Consider the following 22,198-nt stretch of genomic DNA (forward strand, 5'->3'; position numbering starts at 1 on the left):
CCCTCATATGCACTGACAAAATCATTACAACATCATTAATGTTGTAACTCACATTATTCACCACATCACTCACTTCATAATTAACTGGGGTAACTTACCATTTCTTCCTCTTAGTTGGAAACTCAATCACCAACATGTCATATAGGTTGTCTGACACACTATAGTTGACATCTTCATTACCATATATAAAGACACTAATATTATGCCAATCTCTTTCATAATCTTGTCAATAGAGGGAAACTTGACTAACTCTGCGGACTTGCTTCTGCCCAAATAATCATTAATGATGGAAGGGGAAAACGTCACACATTTTCCTTTATCACACACCTTTATATACTCATTGCTTCCTTCAACATTTCAGTCAGAAGAGATGTTCATAATAAATTTCTTGAATAGTTTTTCATAGCAATGAGCAATATTAGTAACTATCTTCATTAATCCAGCAACTTTTCTTTGATTTCTTAGCAATCAAGAGCTTTTTTACCTAACTCTCTCTTAACTATAATCCTTTTTAAAAATATATATTTTCACTTCTGAATACTTGTTTCATTGTTTATAGGGGCAACATGAATATTCATAGGAATTCTCTTTCCACCAACTTTTCTCCTTATGGTGGACACGATGTCCTGGACATCTTTTTTAGCATGTGTCATAGAGTTACTTGATTGTACAAGCTTTCTCTTTAGAGGCTTTTTCTCAACAGCTTTGTCAACAACAAACCTAGTAACGTCGTGTTCTTTATTAGTTTTAGTCTCTTTATCCAAATTCACCACTTCTTTATCATTTTCTTGAGACTTTGTTATATTCTTAATGATTCTCTTCAGTATGTTGACAAAAGGATTGTCATCATTAACTTTCACATAATCATCCTTCTTAATGACACATCCTTGTCAATAACATAATTACTAACATCCAAATACAAGTACCTATTGAGGAAATCATTTTTCACATCCATCTGATAAAGTATGAACATAAGGCTACAAGATAAACTTAACAACATTCTGATGGCTTCAAGAAGAGCAATATGAGTAGAATCTTCATCAAAGTCAATAATATGAAAAAAAATCCCTGAGAAAGAATTTTTTTTTTCTCTTATATTTTGTGATGGAGAGAATATTTTGCAGGTTTAAACTAAAATGAAGGGTAGTATTGTATTTTAAAAGAGATGGGGCCACCTTATCCAAAAAACTAAACATGAAAAAGAAGAGGCTCTTGTTTCTCAACGTATCTGGTTTGTACTTGTAATCCCAAAAAGCACACTCTCCGCCACGGAATGGGGAGACATGAATCCGACAGCCGCACTTTCTTATTCTCTTGCCGCTTCTTCTCTTTCCTCCGCCGCATTCCACCGGAGAAGTCCATCAAAACTTCGTCCATGCACTCCCTTCTCCTTCCGTCATCGCCACTGCCTCAACCACTCTTCTTCATTGCGAGGTAATTTCATTCTCTCTTTCTCACACAAATATATTCCAACAACAACAGTAACAAATCATTGCTAGCTTCATGTCAAATTGATGCATGCAACATTAAGGTTAACAACTTAATAAAGTGCTTATGGTTTAAGTTATATCTGTAGTGAAAGATAAAGCATAGTTAAAAAATGCTCATGTTAGTAATAAATTATTCATTGTGGGAAGGTTATTGGAATCAGCTAAAAACATCTTAGTAATATGTCATAATAATCTGCTTTAAATAGTTTATACAACTTAATTATAAACTATTTCTATAACACAAGATAAGATAAAGTCAAATTATTTTCATATAAATTAAGCTATTCTGAAGAGCTTATAGTAATAAGCTGAAAATATCTCATCAACATGTTTTAAACAGTTCTCACAAATAATCTCACAAGTGTCTATATTAATAGATAAACTCAAATAAGTCAATTCAATCAGGCTTCAAGACATCCCTAATATCTAAAAATGTGCTTGTGTCAAAAAATAAGGTCAAGTAAGCTGTAAATAAGCTCTTCTAGGCTCATATGAATGATAATAGATAATTGTATAATTGTATTTTATATAGACCATAAAAGTAAGACTTTTTAATAGTATGTTTGATGAAGTTGATGAATGTTAGGTGGCATGTGTTTTGCAGTTGTCAATGATTCTGATAGGACTGAATTGTCATCTGATGCCAAAACTGAAACATACTCCGAGGCTGATAAAATAGTTGATAGTATGAACTTTGGTGAGCTGTGCAATGAGTTTGAGTGCAACAGTAGTCCCTCGATAGAATCTACTGCAAGACAACTTGCTCTAGATATATTCGAGCTAAGGAGTGGAAATCGAGCACTCGGAACCTATGCAGTTTCTGTCACTTATAAGGTAGTACCTTCTTTTCTTGTTCAAAGCCCTATGTAGTGTTCATCAAGGAAACAACATGGTTTGTAATATAACAAATCAAAGCAGTTTATGATATTGTTATTGTTTATAGGATCCCATAAGGAGTTTTACTGGTCGTGAGAAGTATAAGAGACCTCTATGGGCAACCATTGCACTAGACAATCCATCTGTGGTGAGTTTAAATTACTGAGTCATGCTCCTAAGAAAGCAATTAATCTTTTTCTCTATTTATCTCTCAAGTCTCAACATACAAGATTAATATTTACTAATCAAGGTTTCAATGAACTTTATTTCAACAAAAAAAAAAAGGTTTCAATGAACTTTGAAATTAATAAATAAATAGAAATAAAAATATCAACTTAAATGAAAATTAAAAAAACTTGAATGAAATATAAATTATAATTCATTTTTTAAAATGAATTTTCATTAATTTTATTTTAAATATAAGAAAAAGATAAATATGTAGAACAATAAATAGTTCTTTTACAAAAAAATTAATAAATGGTTGATAAAAAATAATTAAAATAAATATAGTAAAACGTATATAAAATGAAGTACTTTTTAATTCATAGTTTATACACAAAATAAATATTTAATGTTGGTGTAATATATATTTTTTCGATTATGCTCTTCATTTAAACTATTATATTTAAATATTTAATTAAAGATATATTTTAAATTATATTTCAATAGTAACAACCCCTCTAAAATATAAACAAGATTAATTAAATTTTATTTTGTTCTTATTTATCAAAATTATGTGATTGTGGTCCATACCAAAAATTTATAATTATGTGCAATAAAATGAATATATAACTAACCAAAAAAACATACATTCCTTACACCTAGCTCCAATCTCAGATGGCTTAGTGTAACACCGACAGCAAAAAAAAAGATGTTATTGCTTCTCATGTTGAGAGATACAGAGTTTCTCAATTCAAAAATCATTACTAAAGTTGAATGCTTCTTCACATTTGCTAATTCCTTTGCTTCTTTTCAATATTAGAAGATTTTGACTGGTAAATTTGTTTTTTTACTTAATAGCACTAGATTTGTCAGTGAGGTGGTAAGTGTTTGTTCAAGTTCAACTTGAAGGAAGAATATTAAACTATGTTGTGTGTCTTTTATATTTATCTTCCATTACTTCTAATAGTGTTGACCCTGTTTAATGGAACTTTATTGATAATGTTAGTTTGTGATTATAGATTTAGTTATTTTGTTAAGTTTTCTGTTTTAAGTTTGTTACACCGCTGCTGACTTATGATAGTCAATATAACAAGCTAATAGATGTTAATTTAAATCCAATTCACATTTAGATTGAATAAACTTGTAGATAAAACGTTATAAATAAATAATGATTTCTAATCAAAATAATACTTGTGACAAGCCAGCATCATTATATGAAACTTTGAGCTGTTACCACCATCATATAGTATAAATTATTTCCACCTTTTGTACAACAAACATCTTCTCCTGGATTCTCTATTGCAACAAAACCATCAAAAGAAACCTGTATCAATAGATTTATAAGTATGATCTGAGGATTTCCGCCAACTGAAAGGAAAATACTTTTCAAAATGGTTTCTCTTTTTTTGTCTATTTGAGAACAACACTTCCATATAAACAAATGAAAAATTTGAAAAAGATAAAATTAATTAATTAATATCATAAATAAATTAACAAATTGATCACACCTCATTCTGAATGTAGCTATATTGCAATCTACCTTCGAACACACTTCCCTTAAAGACTAATCCAATTTAGTGACTAAGATTTACTTTGACATGAGAGACTTTGTCATAACAAACGGCCTTTTTTTTATAGTTAAAATGTAGCTTGCTTATTTGATATGAGAGACTTTGGTTGTTATATTCGATTCGGTTTGAATTTGAAAACCATATTTCACATGATGAGTAACTTCAATCCAGCAGTTGCACTTTAGACAACCACACAATTCATTGATATCATTCAAAATATCATTTGCATCTACAAGCTTTACTGTTACACCTATTAACATACTAAGTTCTTTATCATATAATTTTTCTGGTACATTCACACAAAAAATAACATAATTAGCTAAATATAAATCAAATCAGAGAATATGAAAAAACTTACAAATCAAACAAGACAACAAATATACTTGTATGAATAGAAAAAAACACCTAATTTAAAAGGAAAAGTGAAAGGAAATGCTTTTATTTAATCCAAAAAGAGATTTTTTTTCCGATCCTGTGCACTATCCTTTCATAAAGGATTTTAAAGAGGAGAAACTCCACTTGACCTTGAATGGATTTCCAAGATGAAAGGTAAGTATCTTTAAATTTTATTGATTTATTTGGCAATAGACAAACATCCACTTCCTTGAAAATCAATTTTTTAAAGGCTTTAAAATATGTCTCATCCAATTGAGTGCATAGAAAAGAGCCTAATCAATGAGAACAAAAGAAATAATAGAAGATATGAAATGAAATAGGTTAGTAATAGGACTCCAGTCAAAAAGACTTATGTTAGGAGCCGGCATCGACAATCAATTGATTTGGGTTGAACATAATTAAATACTATAAGATAGGTAACTGCCTTATAAGTCTCATAGTATTTAACTATCCCAAGCCATGATCAATTAAAATCTTATTATTATACTATTTCTTTTGTTTTTTTATTAGACTCTTTTCCATAAGTCGGAGACTTATTTTAAGGCATGTATTGCATCATGACTTTTGAAAAACTGATTTCTAAAAAAGTGGAAGTTTACTTTTGACAAATGATCAATAAACTTTTACATTTGACCTTGAAAAGTCATTCAAGGTTACATGGATGTCTTGGAATCCTTTAGGAAAGGATGGAGCACGGATCCGAGGCCGAAAAAGTCTTCTTTTGGGATTAATTACAAGCATTTCTTTCACTTTCCCTTCCAATTAGAATTTTTTCTACATTAAATTATAAGGTTGCCTAAAGTGCAACTCCGTGATTGAATCTATTTCCTATGAGAACATGGTTTTCAAATTATGCAAATGATATCAAATATCAATAAACTATAAGGTTGCCTAAAGTGCAACTCCGTAATTGAATCTATTTCCCATGGGAACATGGTTTTCAAATTAAAAAAAATCAAATAAGCGGTCAAAGCAAATTACATTTTAGCTATCAAAGAAACAAGCCCTTAGTTTTGACGAGTTCTCTCATCTCAAAGTAAATCTAAGTTATTAGATATGAGAGTATGTTAAGGAAAATTGCAATAGAGCTACATACAAAATTAGATGTTAATTTATTTATGGTATTAATTAATTAATTTTTTCTTTTTCTAATTTGTGTTTTGCTTAAGGAGAAGTGTTATTTTCAAGTGTACAAAATAAGAAAAACTATTATGAAAAATATTTTCCTTTTGGTTGGCAGGAATCCTCTAGATCATAGTAATAAATTTATTGATATAGTTTTTTTTAGACGGTTTTGTTGTAATAAAAAACACAAGAGAGGTGTTTGTTGTTCATATGGCTAAGTAATTTATACGATATGCCAGTATACTTTGAAATATTACAACAACTTAGAGGTTGTTGGGTATTTTGATTAGAAATCATATTTATTTATAGACGGTTAGATCTCGTACAACCATAAAGTTTGATATGCAAGTTTATTCCCTAAACTTCACGCATATACTAAGTTTGGGAGAAAGATAAAGCTTTCTTTGATATTCAATCTCGATGTAAGTGTAACAAACCTAAAACAAAATAATTAAATTCCTAATTACAAATTAACCTAATCAATAAAGTTGCATTAAACCAAGGTCAACACAACTATAAGTAAAGCAAGATAAAGATAAAAGACACATAACAGTGTCTAATATTCCCCCTCTAAGTTGGACTTGGAAAAACAGTTTCCACCGCATAAACAAACCCTAATGTTATTGAGTAAAAAAAACAAATTTATTAGTCAAAATCTTGAAAAGAAGCAAAGGAATTAGCAATATGCGAAGGAGTAGCCGAGTCTAATATCCAAGTATTTAACAAGGAGTTTAACCGTTTTTGAATTAAAAAACTCGTACCTCTCACATGAGAAGCAATACCATCTTTTTTTTGTTGTTGGTGTTAATCAGGCCATCTTATATAGTTATAGCACAGTGAAATTTGAACAAACCACTGTTATTATACCCTATTGCATACAAAATGCTGTCAAGTAACAGCTATGGCAACAATATAGCATAGTAGAATTTGAAACAAATCCTATTGCCAGAGATGAATTGTGTCTTCAATTTCAAAGTTCATTTTCTTCTTGGATATTCCACATTCCTTTAAAAACTTCATTTTAGGTAATTGTCTAAAAACTTCCATTTGAGTTGAACTTTCATTGAAATATTCCATCTGTTTTTAGCATTTCTACTAGATTTTTCTGACTTATTATTAACATGAAGGTAGAATTTTATGAAATCTATTTGGTTTGGTCAACAGACTGTGCAGGAAATGACTATGCTGTCAACAAGTGTTTTAAGGATCAAGTGGACAATTAGAGGGAAGCCTAAATCTGTTCTTGCTGGGTTAGGAGGAGATCTCACACTCAAAGTTACTTCCCAATTTACTCTTAACCAAATTAGTGGACAAGTCATTGAGCATGAAGAATTATGGGACTTATCAGCTTCATCCGCTACTGCTCAGGCATTTTTCTGGACGTCGCGTGTTCTGTATACTACTGTTGAATCTATAAAAGATTTGGCTGATAGTGCCAAGAATTTAAGTGCCAATTTTTCATCTAAGAACGAGAACATGGATATTTATCCAGATCCTTCTGGTGATCCAACAAAGGTGAGTTCTTCTGTTATTTTATTTACAAGAATCTTAAACTCCGTGTGGCTTCATCGTCCTTTTCTTTAGACATACATTTATTTTCTTTCACGAGATGATTGTTTTGTTTGTGGTTTTATTCAGTTCTTCCAGAAAGACGACAGCTTTCAGCAAGATATATACCAGATTGCACTCCTCCTGGCAGTTATTTATTTCGTGGTACAGGTTCTGAGGATAACTTTGTAAAAAGCATGCTTGTCTTGTTATGATCTTCATTTTACATCTCTTTTTTATACATGAAGATATCAGTGTAATTATCAGCTTATAATCATAATGTTGTTGTCAAAGTTACAATGAAATATGTTGTGTGTATAAATTCAGCCGTTTCTACGAATTATGATTCTCTACAAAAAATACTTGGAAGTTTTGCTCGTCCTTTTCTCAGTTATATTCACTCTGAGAAATGGTTTTAAAAATTTATGCACAAAGCAGAACATTCAAAGAATTATGTTACAATAACATATGAAATAAATGTTATTCCTCACATATAGTAAAAAAAACTAGTCATTTAAGTGCTTAGCATGGCAATAATCAACAAAAAGAATGTCAATATTCTTCCTATAAACACAGTGGAAGCTGAAGAAAGGTCTTGTGCACCCACTGTATATACAGATCCACTCTTATCATCCTTCACTTTAATGCTGGAAGAACCTAAAAAATCAAGAAGAAAATGCAAAGTCAAAAAGCTAACAATAGAAGAGTCATAAATGAAAGAAGCTGAAAAAAATTAATGAAAAACTCACAATTGAAATCAGTCCATCCAATTGTCATGTTATCAAGATCATATACAACTAATTTGTTTGATAGCACCAAATCTGTACACAGTTAAGAGGGTCAAAATTAACAAATCATGAAGTATAAAACTTTCCCATAGAGTCACTAAATGAAATTATAATTAAAATTTTCAACTTTACCTCCAAGAAGAATCAGGTCTTTTCCATCCTTAGTCTGTGTGTTACTTTTCTGCCAGCCAATACAATAAATATCGTTCTGGAAAAGACATTGAGAAGAAAATAGTATCAAGAAACAACATTTTTGTAACGTCGTAAACAAATTTACGAAATGAATTCACCCGGCACGTTGAATTTAAGAGTATAGTTTTTGTATGAAAATAAATTTTATAAAGCTTCTTGAATCGGAATCTGAGTACAAATACAATCAATAACCAAATTTATACTTACTTTATACAAGAACAGGTAGTCATGAGGATAAACTGTAAGAGAAAGACCCTCAAAGTGAAACTTGACAAGTGGAAATCCTTCATCAAAACTGCACAATTCCACAGTATCAGTCATCAATTTATCAATAACGATATCGAGAAAGAAAAAAGAATGTCACACACTTATTGGCAAATGATGCTTATTTTAAAAGAAAAGAGGACTTCAAAAAATGTTTTGTGTACAAAATAAAATAAAGTTACAAAGATAAGAGTATCGTACTTGTCTGAGAAATGAAAACAAGTAAATTGGTCCTCGACAAGATACAATTTTAGTCCCGGTTGCCGCGCTAAAATCTATCACAGAGAACAATCATGAGCATTCAAGTGAGAAAAATTGATTTTCTGAACTCTGAAGTCACACTTACCTTCGTTACTATCTGGTTGTAAATCGAAGCTGGAAGATAAGCCAAGGTGGTACCACTATCTATTATTGTTCCTCTTCCACTTCCAGTATCAAATAAATCTGTAGGGAGCTGTATAGAATCCCCATCAACCTCCATGTCCTTCAAGATCACATTGTAGTGTGCCCTGAAATAGTCAATATATTACAGTTACGACATAATTCCAATCCCAAAACTGGATATAAAATAACATTACAAGAATCTAAAAGAACGTTTAAAAAAGAATATGCTAGAGAGCTTATATTCGATATTGCAGAATGAAAGGCCTTAAAAGGTTAAAATATAACATGGCATAGGAATTAAAAAGCTAAGATTATACACATACATTTTTGGTACCAATGGAGTAGTGTTAAATTTTGGCTCCATCACTTGTCCTATGGAAAATATTCCTCCTCCATTGATACTATCAAGGCAGTGCGAAAATATCCTTTTCACCTTTCCAGATGCAGCAAGCTGTGAAAGTACAGAAGAATTTGATTGTCCAAAACCAATAATTCCATCAAGGGCTTCATCAGACGATGAACTCAATGTCCCGGATTGTTTTGCGCCGCACCTGTCATCATCAAGTGAAAGTTAAAAATAAAATAAAAGGTGGCTATGAAGAAAAAGAAACGATAAAACCAAGGTTAGAATATGAAGATGGTTTCAATTATTCATACGCATATTTGTGTGTGTGATTTAAAATATTATAAATCGTGCTTACCCGAAAATCACACTGCTATTATCTGGTGCGGTTTGGAGATTACCACTCACTCGGTTGAATGTAAGAGCATCCTTCACATAGGAACCAGAGGTTGTACTTCCATCTCCATAAGTTATGCCGTATGGACATGACATCTCTTGTTTGCATCCAGAAATTGGACCATCATATGTTGTAGTGCAAAATTCATCATCACAAGGCACCACACTTGCAGTTAGCGAGGCTTTTGGGTTATAGAGGGTTAAATCCATCTGGAACATGATAATCAAAGCAGAAACTCTTAATATTCTTATATTTCAAGCTGAAAGCATGATAACTATAGAAGTTTAGTTTAGTTACATACACCAAGACCACTTTTCTTGGGACATGCTGTGCAGCCTACACAATTCACCCAAAGAATGTCACTTCCTGTGTCAACTTGTACATAGAAGTCCCTAGAAGGAGAGCCAAGCCCTAGTTTGGTATAATACAGCCTAACCAAATGAAACATACAACATTAATTAAGCATCCAAGTGAAAGTGGTGATCAATGATAATTTTCTCTTCTTTACTATACTAGATGATTTGTAGCAGAAACATACATCAAATAATTTAACCAAACTAATCATCAATTATTAAGAAAATGTTTATCGCAAAATGCAATTTCATGAAAGATAACAAACACTGATATTTTCCCTCATGTGTTTTCCGGAAAACACAGGTTGAGGCTTGAAAGTTTGCAATAGCACGCAAGCATTCGTGAGTCTCAGTATAACCTTCGTGATATATAGTCATTTTTATTTTATAATATTATATCGCGGTAGGAAACCACCATAATTAGAGCCTTTGGCATCCCAATGGCTCCACGTATTACCCCCCGAGTCTTGGTATATTGGACAGTCTCTAGGACTAATCTTCGCTCAGGTGTTCTGGTCACAGCTTAAAGTCCGTCCCTCCTTTCTGCGAGGATGGAGCCTTGGTTATCCCACACAACCAATTGAGTCACACTCATCAAAAAATGAATCACCAATTTAATCCATTAATGAAATTTCAACATGATTCCCAAAATCCACTGGTTAACTTTTTGCAATAAAGATTATACAGAAAGAGCAGACAAATGGGTAAACAGGCTATCATCTATCAAATTAGTCCCTTCGCTTTGGTAGAATTCCAACAATTGCATTGACTAATCCAAGAAGACTAACATGGTTAAAGATTTATTCCAATATTCGGATTGTTCAACTCCTACCACTTTCATAGCAAAGTGCATATCTAAAATTCTAAATTGACAGTGGAATTATCAGAATCACGGTAATAAGCCACAACAAAATCATTTCCAAACACACGATCAATGATTGAATTTTGGAAAAACTATAAAACAGTAAACAAAACAGGTGATAGAAACAAACCCAGTGGAAGAAGGAAGACCATTGCCACCAAGAGGAATATCAGCAGCAGAGAGAAATCTACCACGTCTATTAGCATCATGAGTTTTCATCGCATCTAAACTCTGATGAGGCCCTTTGAATTTACGCTCCACAGGGAAAACAAAATCAGAAGCATCAGCAACAACAAGAAGAAGAAACAAGGTGAAAACAACAAGAATCAACCCTCTAACACGATCCATTGCTTCAATAAAAAGCAACAAAAAGAGAGAGAAAACAAAATCAAGAGATGAAAGAAAAGGTATTGAAAGAGACGACGCTCTTTAGTTCGTTGCCGACCCAATTAGCATACTAATAAAGGGTCGGTGAAAGAATAGAGGGAAAGGAAGGTGAAGAAAAAGAGAAGAAGGAATAAAAGACTAGAGGGAGAAAGAAGAAAGAGGGAATTTCGCGGTTTCAACGGCAAACTAAAAATGTGGTGATTTAGATTTTAGAAATAAATAAATAAAAGCTGAAATTAGACAACGTTGTTTTTGTTGTTGTGGTTTGGTTTCCTTTGCTTCGGTTCTTTTCTTTCACATTGTTCCTTCCGTTGGATTCATGTCATGTTCTATTTATGATGATTATTAGTACTCGTTAATGTTTAAATAGTATATTCTATATATTAATTATCATTTCATTTTCTTCTCATTCTATCCATTTTGTTTTCTTTTTCTTAAAAGATCCCAAACACACACGCCATTGACTTCATAGAGCCATTTTATGCACCCCATTATTAGCAAATGGCAATAAAAATGGGTACGTAATTAGCAACAAAAGTGTCGTGATAATATTGAATTTAAATTAATATTTGTTGCACACACCTAAATACTTCCTCCATCTTATATGAGGGAGATTCTATAGTCTCATATTAGATAGAGATAGAATATTAGATAGAGATAGAGTATTGAAATAATTTATATAAAGTGACACTCCTTATCTTATCAGTCGTTTTTATAAGGATGAGTTAGCTCAAACTCTAAACTGATTTTAAAAGATTTTTAGTTGAATGTGACTTATTTACCTATTAAGATGGAAGTTGAGTTTGTACTAGACAATAGAGATTATCTCGTAATTTTTGTAGTTTTATGGTTCAATTCTGAGTGTTATAATATTATATATTAAAATATGGTGAAATATGTAATATGAACAATGTTCAATAGTCTCAATGGTATGATTCTGAATTTATACCTTAAAAGTTTACTAAAGAATGTTATCCCCCTAAAATCCAAAGTGAATAATTTTTTAGTAAAGTATGTAGAACATGAAAATATGATCACACGTTCACGATTTTCTTCTAACTATTTTTATTGATGGTTAGGTCATCATTCATCACTAAAAATTATATTATCCATACTCCTTAAGTATCGTCTCATAATTTTATTATTTCATATCAGTGAAGTATGTTTTGTTTATCGTAAGATGTGTTTAAATATATTTCAAGAAGGCACAATCAGCGCAAGAGCTTTCAAACCTTAAATATCAACATAAATTTTTTACGATGTCATTTTTATATATTTAGATGACCATATATATATATGTAAAAGAAGATGTGTATGAACTTCTTGACCCACTCATAAGATAGAAGATTGACATTTTAGTATAGAGGTCGGTAGGTGGAAAATGTATATTTGATTGGAGTTTTTCCACTTTTATTAATTGATGTCATTGTTAATTAATGAGAGAGTTTTATTGTAAAATAGACAATTTTAAAAGTTGATTTAAGTAAAGTGGTCAAACAATATTCTAACAATCAACATTTATACCATTAAAAATCTTACCCAAATAATTTATAGGGTGATGCATAACAATGTTGTCTTTTATATTTATGAATGTAATGTTTAAAATAATTTATTTTATTATTCAAAAACTAAATTATTCAAATAATTTAGTCTTATTGTAAGATAAATTACTTTTTTCAGTTAAATGATAAATTTTAATTATAATACTAATTTAACAGAATGATATTTTTACTACAATTTTACGATGGGATTAATTGTTAAGAATAGTCATGAGACTACTTGCAGATTTTACTATTAGTCCAATTCTTACCCTATAAACTACTAAGAGACTAATAGTAGATTAGAGTGGTGCACCTTCACAATTTTTAAATACATTCTTTAATGACATGATGATGATCAAAGGCATCATTTAATGACCTAATGACGTCAAAGCCGTTCTTAAGGATTTTTCAAAGAGGCCGTCGTTGATGGGATAAAAGGTCAAAACCGTGCTTTAGTTTAGATCCATCGGTAATGATAATTTGTATTTTTAGTTTTTTTTTTTCTTCTCATGGTAATGTGTTTTTATTAAATTCGAATTCAGGACTTAGGACTTTGAAAGGAGCACGTTGCACTTTTAATATTAGGGATGGTAAACAGTCTGTTACGTTTATGCCCATCATGCAAAATCCTGAAAAAAATGAGGCGGGACAGACATATTTAAAAGTGTGGATCTAAAATCTTGCCCCGTCCTACAAAAAAGTGAAAGCAGGGCGCGGAGCGGGGAATGTCACCGGACATTGAACTTTTTAGGTTTAAAAATAGTAAAATCGTATTAAAAGATCATGTCTGCAAAAAAAAAAAAAACAGAACGCGGTGGGGCGGACACATTAAAGAGAACGGATCTAAAATCTTGCATCGCCCCGGCCGTAAAAAAATGTGGGCAAATCACGCTTTCTCTGCTGGTCGGGCTCGTTTTGCCTCCTCTACTTAAGACTCAAACTTATACCGCTAGATCAACTATTGAGAGTATTTTTAATCAAATTGATTTGAATAATAAGTTTATGAGTAAAATTTATTAACCAATTTTCAAAATATAAAACACTTGAAATTTTTTTCTTCTCCCTTTGTGCGAGTCTGTGAGACATCTATTCAGATTTCAATTATATTAATTATTTTTAGCTTAATATTTTAATTTTTTTACTTAAAAAAATCATATTGATCTTTAATTTTTTAAAATATATCATGTTAGGCGATGAAAAAATTCATCCATTAATCACAAATTTAATCCTTAGTTAGACAAAAAAAAATTAATATAATAGTTTTGGAGAAATATAAATGAACCGAAAATAACCTATTGATACCATAACTTGATATAATAAAATGAAGACGAAAATCAACATATTGATAGGACATCTTGATATAATAAATTTAGTTTGAAAAACAATTGCATATAATTATAACAAACATTTAAAAAATAATATTACCTCCAGTTCCATTTATAAGAAAAAATTCTTTTTTTAGATACATTGAATAAATAATGTATCTAGACAATATGTTGTTCAGATACATTACTTATTCAATATATCTAAAAAAGAAATCTTTTCTTATAAATGGGACTGGAGGGAGTATTATTCTCTAATGTGTATTTTGTGTGTATGAAGTTGTTTTAAATGTTGGATAAAAAATTTAAGTTCTATTAGAATCCAGTTTAAGCGTTCAATTTTGAAGCAAATCCATTCCGTTAAATAAAAAAACATAGTTTGTAAAAATTGATAATTTAAGTGTTGTAAGTGGTTATCATTGGTGTGTCATTGATTACACGTATAAACAAAGTCAAATCAATTGAATAAAAGTGTTTCTGACGATGTAATCGATTATGGATTCACAATAATTGGTTACCACTATTAGTTTTTAAAGAATTTTTAGGAGCTATATCGGGTAACATGTTTTGTGTAACCGGTTACATGCACGTAATTTTGTTTTTTCAATTATTTGATTTGTTGCTTTTGTCTTCATCTAATTTGCAATCGAAAATTCAAAAGGAATAGCAAGCACTAAACCTAGAATAAAACACTGGATTGCAAACGCAAAATCTATTTGATAACATGGAATCCACCAGTTTTTTTTATAGATTTTATCATAATGAAAGAAAATCTTTATGGCCACGTCAAAGGTCTTTAAATACAGAAAACAAACAAATTCTAATGGGCTTTATGGTCCTTTAATCCAAAACATAAATATATAAAACAAATAAAATGAAAATCGCCGAATTGCAAAAAAATAGTAAAATTGCTTAAATATTAAAATGTTTTTCGACGACAATTTCTTCTTCGATACATGCAACCAGATTTCCTACATCAGTCTCTTCCACCTCTGAAGAACTCGACCCCAAGTTCACTTCTTAATAAAGAACCTCATATGCTTACTCATGAATGTCAGCAACATTAAAGGTACTTGATATATTCATGGCATTTGGGAGAGCTACCACATAAGCATTATCATTGATCTTTTGGGTCACTTTGAACATGCCATATTTGCGTGGCTGCAACTTGCTGTAAGTACCAATCGGGAACCTCTTTTTGCGCAGAAACACCATCACACTGTCTCTTACATTGAAAACTTTGACTCTCACGCGTTTGTCAACAGCTGTTTTATTTTTCAGCCCATTAGCCTCTAACTTAGCCTTGACAACTTCTTTAACATCCACTATTTTCCCGGGTATGTTCTCAGTAGCCGTACTAACTCCATGCGCCTTAGGCAACTTAACCAAATCAACCACATGCTTAGGAACAAAAGTATAAACTAGAGAGAATGGTGATTTCCCTATAGTTGAATGCACAAAGTTGTTGTAAGTAAATTTGACATGGGGCAAAGCTAAATCCTACTGTTTTGGCTAGTCCCCACAAACACTTTGAATCATATTTCCTAAAGTTTTATTGGTTACCTCAGTTTGTCCATATGTTTAAGGACGAGTTGTAGAACTCTTGTTCAGTGTGGTTCCAAAAAATCTCCAAAGAGTAATCTATAAATGACTAAGAAATTTGGTGTCCTTGTCTAAAATAATTGACTTAGGAACCCTGTAAAGATGCACAACCTCCCTGAAAAACAATTTGTCTATGTCGAACGCATCAACAGTCTACGTATAAGCAACAATGTGGGTCATCTTGGAGAATCCGTCTACTACAACAAATACATAATTTATAACTCACTGTGTACGAGGCAAGCCCAATAGAAAATCCATGGCTAAATCTTGCCTAATATTATCAGGAATGGGTAAAGGCATATAAAAACCAATATTTTAAGATTGACTCTTAGAAACCTGACAAGTATAACACCCTATGACTATAGTACTAGTGTTCCTCCTCAAATATGGCCAATAATATCTCTCCTCCTGGCTAGCAATGGTCTTGTCTCTACCGATATGACCGCTAAGACCACCATCATGGAGGTCTCGAATTAGCTTCTCTCGTAAAGAGGAGCAAGGAATGCATAGTCGATCCCCTTTAAAAAGATAGTCATCTTGAATATGAAAATTTGCACAAGGATGTTTTCCACTGCACTTGACCCATAACTCCTTGAGTTCAACATCATTTTCATATAACTCTTTCAAGCACTCAAAACCTACTATATCTTGCGCTAAGGTAATTAGCAAGGAAGTTCTGCTACTCAATGCATCTGCTACATTGTTAAGAGCCTTCGACTTATGTTGAATAATAAAAGGAAATTTATGCAGAAAACTCACCATCGAGCATGCATCTTGTTTACCACCTTTCGGCTATGAAGAAACTTCAAAGCTTGATGTTCACTGAATATGATAAACTCTTTCTGAACAAAATAATGTTTCCATTGGCGTAGAGCTATAAAAAATGCATAGAAATCATGATCATAAGTACTCCATTTCTAGCGAGCATCACTTAATTTTTCGTTGAAAAAGGCTACATGTTTCTTCTGATGAGATAACACAACTCCTATTCTCACTCTAATAGCATCACATTCAACTTGGAACAGTTTGTCAAAATTAATAAGTGCTAATACTGATGCGGTACATAATTTCTTACTTGCGCAAACCCCAAATTAACTTATCTTTCTTTAAAATATGACCACAATGTCACTAAAAAAATAAAAAATAAAAAATTACTTTATTTGCTTGAATAACTCAATCTTATAATGCGGCTCTACTTTCAAATACTTTTCCATTTTTTAACAAGTGCTCTTAAAACTCAATCTAGCATTATTCATTAAATATTAAAAAAATTATTTATTAAACTTAAACAAAAAAAATAAAGCAAGACAATAAAAATAAGAGATATTCGATGGGAATCTTGGCATCCAATTATCCCGAAGAATTGTCAAAATTCTCAAAAAATATCAGATAAGGGCAATCTGGTAATATCAAACCAAGACTGGGCGATTTCATTAATTCCAACTTCTCTTTCATTCCCTTACGATTGTCATTTCATTGAATTTCCTAAGACCAACCGCATTTTCGCGATCAAATTAATTCTATACACAAACTCCAAGGGCAGCACCGTCTTTTCCCTCATCACTCCCACTCTTCCTCCTCTTCACATCCACCACCACACTTTCACATCCCAGTCCAATTCTCCCCTCTTCTTCCCACATCAATGGCTCTAAATCTCTGCACCTCCCCTAAATGGATCGGCACCACCGTCTTCGATAGTGCTTCTTCATCGAAGCTTTCACTTGCTTCCTCTTCTTCTACTACTTCATTTTCTTCTTCCATTTTAAGTTCGAAGAATGTTGGTATACAGAGGTTGAGCTTGAGGAGGAATGGTGGTCTCAGTGTAAGATCCAGCTTGGAAACTGCGGGACCCACGGTGACGGTAGGGAAAGTGACTGAGGTTAACAAGGATACGTTTTGGCCCATCGTTAATGCCGCCGGTGATAAAGCCGTCGTCCTCGATATGTTCACCAAATGGTATATGTTGTTTTAATACTTTTGAATAATTAATTAATTCACCATATACTATGGTCATAACTGATATTATATTGCGTTATTATATGATCAAATAATAATTATACTTCAGTACCTTGTTTCACACAGCTAGAGCTAGCTATAGGAAATTGTTATAATAAGTGTCTCATTTGGTAGTATAAGATAGTCCGATATGAAAATCTCACAAAATTTAGATTATGATTAACATAATTTGGTAAACTATAATTGGACATTATGTAAATTTTGCTAAGCCTTGTGCATGTATATACTATTAATCTCTTTTTAAAATCCCAAATCAGATTTTTCTCCTCTCCCTACTCTATGATTTTCCTCATTTTCTGTTTTACTCTATCTAGCATGGCATTACTTTCACTCACAACTCATTGATCCGTTCATCTTGATACTTGACCAGATATCACACACAAAATTCACATCATTTATGATTAAGGTATTTCTCATTGTGCACTAGTTATGTGAGTTGATCATTGGTTTCAAAATATTACAACTTTTCCTCTAAGCGAGGTCAAGATGAATTTTTGTAAAGGTCACACAAAGTTCGTTATATAATGAAGGGTCGGAAAACAGGGTCTCGAAACTGAGTGGTTTATAAGAGGAAGAAGTGACTAGTTTTAACAGTTGATAAAACAATCAAGGGAGTGGAGTTACATAACACTACAACTTGCTATGCATATCCATGCATTTTATCATAATTGCAACTGTTAACTTTCTAATAAGCGGGTATATAACTCTTCGTTTTCTGCTATATAGTGTTTCCTCCCTTTAATATTGAAAGCCCAAATTTGAAGTAAAAAGAAGAGCACGTGATTCACTCGCTAAGGAACTAATTAGTGATAAAGTGGGAGTAAAGTAACGTGACCAAAGTACTTACATGTAGGCTGAATACCAAAAGGCGTTTGTAGCATTCATGCTTTCCAGTCTAGTTGAAAGCTTCAAAATAGGCATATAGCAGACAATTAAGCATCATAAATATCGGTAATGATGTGTTTGGCAAAGACCAATCCATGGTGCACTCTTCGAACAATGTTGTGTTATTTTTCAGGATATAAAATATATGGGTCCAAATCATTTTCCACCCCACATTTTCTCCATGTGCAAAAATGTGAACTGTTAGTCACTGTTATTGGGATGTCATGTACTTGTGTAACCTAAATAATGTTCAGCTAACTGATCAATTCACTAAAGGTTACAACAAAAACAGAGTTGATAAAACGGCTAATTGATTTTGGTTTTCACACTCAATCTCTGGTGTGTTTCTGCAGGAATTGTTAATTTAAGAATTATTATTTTGATCTATTCTTTATGACACTGTTATCCTTGCTACTAAATACCAAGTGGATATTTGTATAACCTTGGATATGATTTATCATGAATTCTTGCAGGTGTGGTCCTTGCAAAGTGATAGCTCCATTATACGAAGAATTATCTCAGAAGTATTTGGATGTTGTCTTTCTAAAGCTTGATTGCAACCAAGATAACAAGGTATCAATGTAATGTATACCATAAGTAGATAGTCTATGATTAACTCATACTTTCATGGATTCATACAGTATTTATTGGTTATTGGCAGTCCTTGGCAAAAGAGCTAGGAATTAAGGTGGTTCCCACTTTTAAAATTCTGAAGGACAGCAAGATTGTAAAAGAAGTAACTGGTGCTAAATTTGATGATTTGCTCGCTGCCATTGACAGTGTTCGGTCTAGTTAGACAGTATTATAACTATTCTGTTTCTATGTAAAAATATCATGTTTGATACCTTCTGTAAGTATTTCTACTGTAATTGTGAGCTTGCTGAGGGGAAGACGACGAAATGTCATCATGTTGTTATTGTAAGCTGTAATTTATCATTTCCTACGTTTAGGGAAAAGTTGCTCAAAATAATTTCTGTTACAAACTTGATCATGGGCTATCTATAAAGATGATCAGATTGCTTATATTTTTGGAAGAAAATAAAATTGCATTAGACAAATATGAATTAAGTCAGTGCTGTCAAGGAATATCTAATCTAGTGGGGTATTATAGTATGCCAAAACACTGTACACTTAATAATGTCTAGCAGTTCAATAAACTTCAAATCAAGGTGATGTAGTTAGAAATATATGTAATCTAGTGACCAAAAGTGTCCTCATAGAAATCATGCATATATAAAAATCCAAGCAAATAGCAATTGCCAAGAATCAAAGTATGAATCAAAGATTCAATTGCCAAGAATCAAAGTATGAATCAAAGATTCAATTGCCAAGAATCAAAGTATGAATCAAAGATTCAATTGCCAAGAATCATCTGGTGTCAAATACTCAAATGATGAGAAGTTCAAAACAGATCTCTAGTCTACTCCTACCAAAAAATTAATCTCTAAAATATGTTGTCTCTTGTCTCACGTTGCTATAAACATTTTACTACTAGTTTCTTATACTGCATTTTTCTTATGGAACTTAGGGGACAACAATTGGAGCCACAATTTATGAAGATGATGTATGATTATCCAAGGATGCTTCTCTAACGCAAAAATATTAGATGCTCTAGAATTTAAACGTAAATAGTTTTCATCTTTTTTAAATGACCTCCTCCTAAGTCTCTAACAAATTTTAGCAGTCTTCACCATCTTATCCACTTTTAAAACATTTTCATCATGTTTCCAAACCCTGTAAATTGAATATGGTTGTCCATACAAAAAGGAATTGTCTACTATATATGTCTCTAGTTATATATATTAATAAAATACTGTTGAATATTTGTTGATATACAAAATTGATATTATAATATACAATATTTTTATTTTATATGTTTGGTGTCTTTGCACATGCACATATTATATGTTTATATATGTGATTACACATTTTTTAGTTACTCTTTATAAATTATAAACTTAGTGTGTTATGTTGTCCTTACAAACTTACGTATGGAGAATAAGATTGAAAGACGGTTAAACTGATCACTTTTTTTATATTTTGAAATTATAAAGATCTATTGTTTAGTTTATGGCAGAGAGGGACATCACTATTGTATTCACTATAGGTACAATTGACGTTCATCTTAGTATACAATAAAACTAATATGGCATCTTTTTCAACAACTTTTGATTAACCTAGTAGTTGTTCTTCTTGCCGTAACGGTTGCATCCAATAACGGACATCAGAAAACCTCAGTGAAAATTAGGCATGGCAACAGGGCGGAGGAAGAGGCGGGTTCAAGCAATACCAAACATACCTTCGCCTCTGTACAATAGTCTTGGCCCGGACCCAAACCCAGCTGGGGGTAGCAATTGTCCTCCCCCGCTCCCAATGAAGAACAAGCTTCTCCACCTCCCCCAGTTCCCACCCACCTAAAATTGTACTTTTTTAAAATGCATATTTTTTTTTTCACGGCAACAAAAATCAATATTTAAATTAAATATTATCATTTTAAGAATAATCATAATACTTAAACATTTTTACTTTATTTGTATTTAGAAAAATGAATAATAACTGTAATAAACTTGATATCTTAAGATTAAGAAGAATAAATGAATAATAAAGTTATTAAAAATTAGGATAATAAGTTAATTTTAATAGGCTAGAGCGGGGTGAGGATGGGCGCGAGGCGATACTAGCATCCTCCATCCCTGCACCCGTAATTTAAAATTGAGTTTTCTCCGTATCCGCACATCCATCCCCGCCCCCATTTAATCTGGTTTTTCCCTATTAGATTTGACGTGGGGGCGACCAGGTTTGGCCGAGCGAATTTTTTTGCCATGCCTAACGAAAGTGCAAGTCGTGATAAGGGAATTACGTCACCATAATCAAACCTTGCAAACAAGTGTTGAGAACATCCAACAATAGTAGTGACAAGACGATGAAGCATCGTAATGTGTCTAATACAAGTCTGTTCAACGTGCGTCAATGACATTTTGAGTCCTTATATGAGTACCTAACATGTTCCAATGAAACTACCATCAAAGTGATAAATCAGAACCATGATATGTTTGTGATGGTCTTTTCGAATTGGCTCAAAGCCATATATTTCAACAAATCCCTTGCTTAAAAACATGTACACTCAATGGAGAAATTAATTAGTATGATAGAGAGTTAGATAAAAGGAGATAAAATCACCGTAATTAAGAGAGCAATATATAGGAAAGAACGCATTAGTGAAGGATCTAAGTCATCCAGACATCGCAAAAATAAACTTTCATTAACTAATTAGTGATAATGGAGCCTTCAAATATCCTAGAAGGCATACAAAGAGCTATACACCGCTAAACACCTAAAGAAAACAAATATGATGAGAAGTGTTTCATACTAAATCAAGTCCATAACCCGTAACCCTTAAGTAGAAGATGATGGAGAGTGAGCCAAAGAAGTGGTGCAAATACCATAAGGTTAAATGTCATGACACTGACAATTGCCACAAAATTAAAAAGGAAATATAATGCATCATTCAAGACATGCATCTAAGGAGATACATATAGGATGCAACGTATAGCTCTCAAGAAAAAACACGACCTTTTTGGGTACGATAGGCCTAAACATCCCCAACCTAAGAGAGAAACGAAGCCATAAGAATGGAATAGAGGAGTATCCATTCGACATACAATCAAAATCATTGTTGGAGGTTTCAGAGAAG

General features: G+C 32.2%; 3 protein-coding genes across 4 annotated transcripts; 2 read left to right on the top strand and 1 right to left on the bottom strand.

The window, feature by feature from the left end:
• The first annotated feature begins 1,206 nt into the window (after positions 1-1,206).
• LOC131609705 (uncharacterized) lies at positions 1,207-7,508 on the top strand. Of its 2 annotated transcripts, none has more exons than XM_058881491.1 (5): positions 1,207-1,434; positions 2,077-2,324; positions 2,434-2,514; positions 6,785-7,135; positions 7,259-7,508. In XM_058881491.1, the coding sequence occupies exons 1-5, from the start codon at positions 1,284-1,286 to the stop codon at positions 7,358-7,360; spliced, it is 933 nt and encodes a 310-aa protein (XP_058737474.1). In that variant the 5' UTR covers positions 1,207-1,283; the 3' UTR covers positions 7,361-7,508. The 2 variants fall into 2 exon arrangements, with proteins under 2 accessions (XP_058737474.1, XP_058737475.1); XM_058881492.1 differs by having other exon boundaries at positions 1,208-1,434; positions 2,095-2,324.
• Positions 7,509-7,610: 102 nt separating this feature from the next.
• On the bottom strand, positions 7,611-11,456 carry LOC131609704 (aspartic proteinase 36-like). The gene is made up of 10 exons (XM_058881490.1): positions 10,882-11,456; positions 9,838-9,967; positions 9,498-9,745; positions 9,120-9,347; positions 8,759-8,921; positions 8,614-8,687; positions 8,356-8,443; positions 8,089-8,164; positions 7,918-7,989; positions 7,611-7,825 (listed from the first exon to the last, which is right to left on the bottom strand). Exons 1-10 carry the CDS (start codon positions 11,097-11,099, stop codon positions 7,683-7,685), a joined length of 1,440 nt encoding a protein of 479 aa, XP_058737473.1. The 5' UTR covers positions 11,100-11,456; the 3' UTR covers positions 7,611-7,682.
• Positions 11,457-17,094: 5,638 nt separating this feature from the next.
• On the top strand, positions 17,095-19,527 carry LOC131609706 (thioredoxin F-type, chloroplastic-like). Its single transcript, XM_058881493.1, has 3 exons — positions 17,095-17,559; positions 18,978-19,077; positions 19,166-19,527. Exons 1-3 carry the CDS (start codon positions 17,246-17,248, stop codon positions 19,298-19,300), a joined length of 549 nt encoding a protein of 182 aa, XP_058737476.1. The 5' UTR covers positions 17,095-17,245; the 3' UTR covers positions 19,301-19,527.
• Positions 19,528-22,198: the final 2,671 nt, after the last annotated feature.

Source organism: Vicia villosa, linkage group LG6 (genome assembly GCF_029867415.1).
Source record: "Vicia villosa cultivar HV-30 ecotype Madison, WI linkage group LG6, Vvil1.0, whole genome shotgun sequence".
Classification (NCBI taxonomy): Eukaryota; Viridiplantae; Streptophyta; class Magnoliopsida; order Fabales; family Fabaceae; genus Vicia; species Vicia villosa.

Coding starts and splice junctions, on each gene's coding strand:
- LOC131609705 (XM_058881491.1), top strand. CDS start 1,284: ATGAATCCGACAGCCGCACTTTCTTATTCTCTTGCCGCTTCTTCTCTT. Junction 2,325..2,433: donor CAGTTTCTGTCACTTATAAG/GTAGTACCTTCT, acceptor TATTGTTTATAG/GATCCCATAAGGAGTTTTAC. Junction 2,515..6,784: donor CACTAGACAATCCATCTGTG/GTGAGTTTAAAT, acceptor TTTGGTCAACAG/ACTGTGCAGGAAATGACTAT.
- LOC131609704 (XM_058881490.1), bottom strand. CDS start 11,099: ATGGATCGTGTTAGAGGGTTGATTCTTGTTGTTTTCACCTTGTTTCTT. Junction 8,688..8,758: donor ACAACCAGATAGTAACGAAG/GTAAGTGTGACT, acceptor TCTCTGTGATAG/ATTTTAGCGCGGCAACCGGG. Junction 7,990..8,088: donor AGACCTGATTCTTCTTGGAG/GTAAAGTTGAAA, acceptor AACTGTGTACAG/ATTTGGTGCTATCAAACAAA.
- LOC131609706 (XM_058881493.1), top strand. CDS start 17,246: ATGGCTCTAAATCTCTGCACCTCCCCTAAATGGATCGGCACCACCGTC. Junction 17,560..18,977: donor CTCGATATGTTCACCAAATG/GTATATGTTGTT, acceptor GAATTCTTGCAG/GTGTGGTCCTTGCAAAGTGA. Junction 19,078..19,165: donor ATTGCAACCAAGATAACAAG/GTATCAATGTAA, acceptor GGTTATTGGCAG/TCCTTGGCAAAAGAGCTAGG.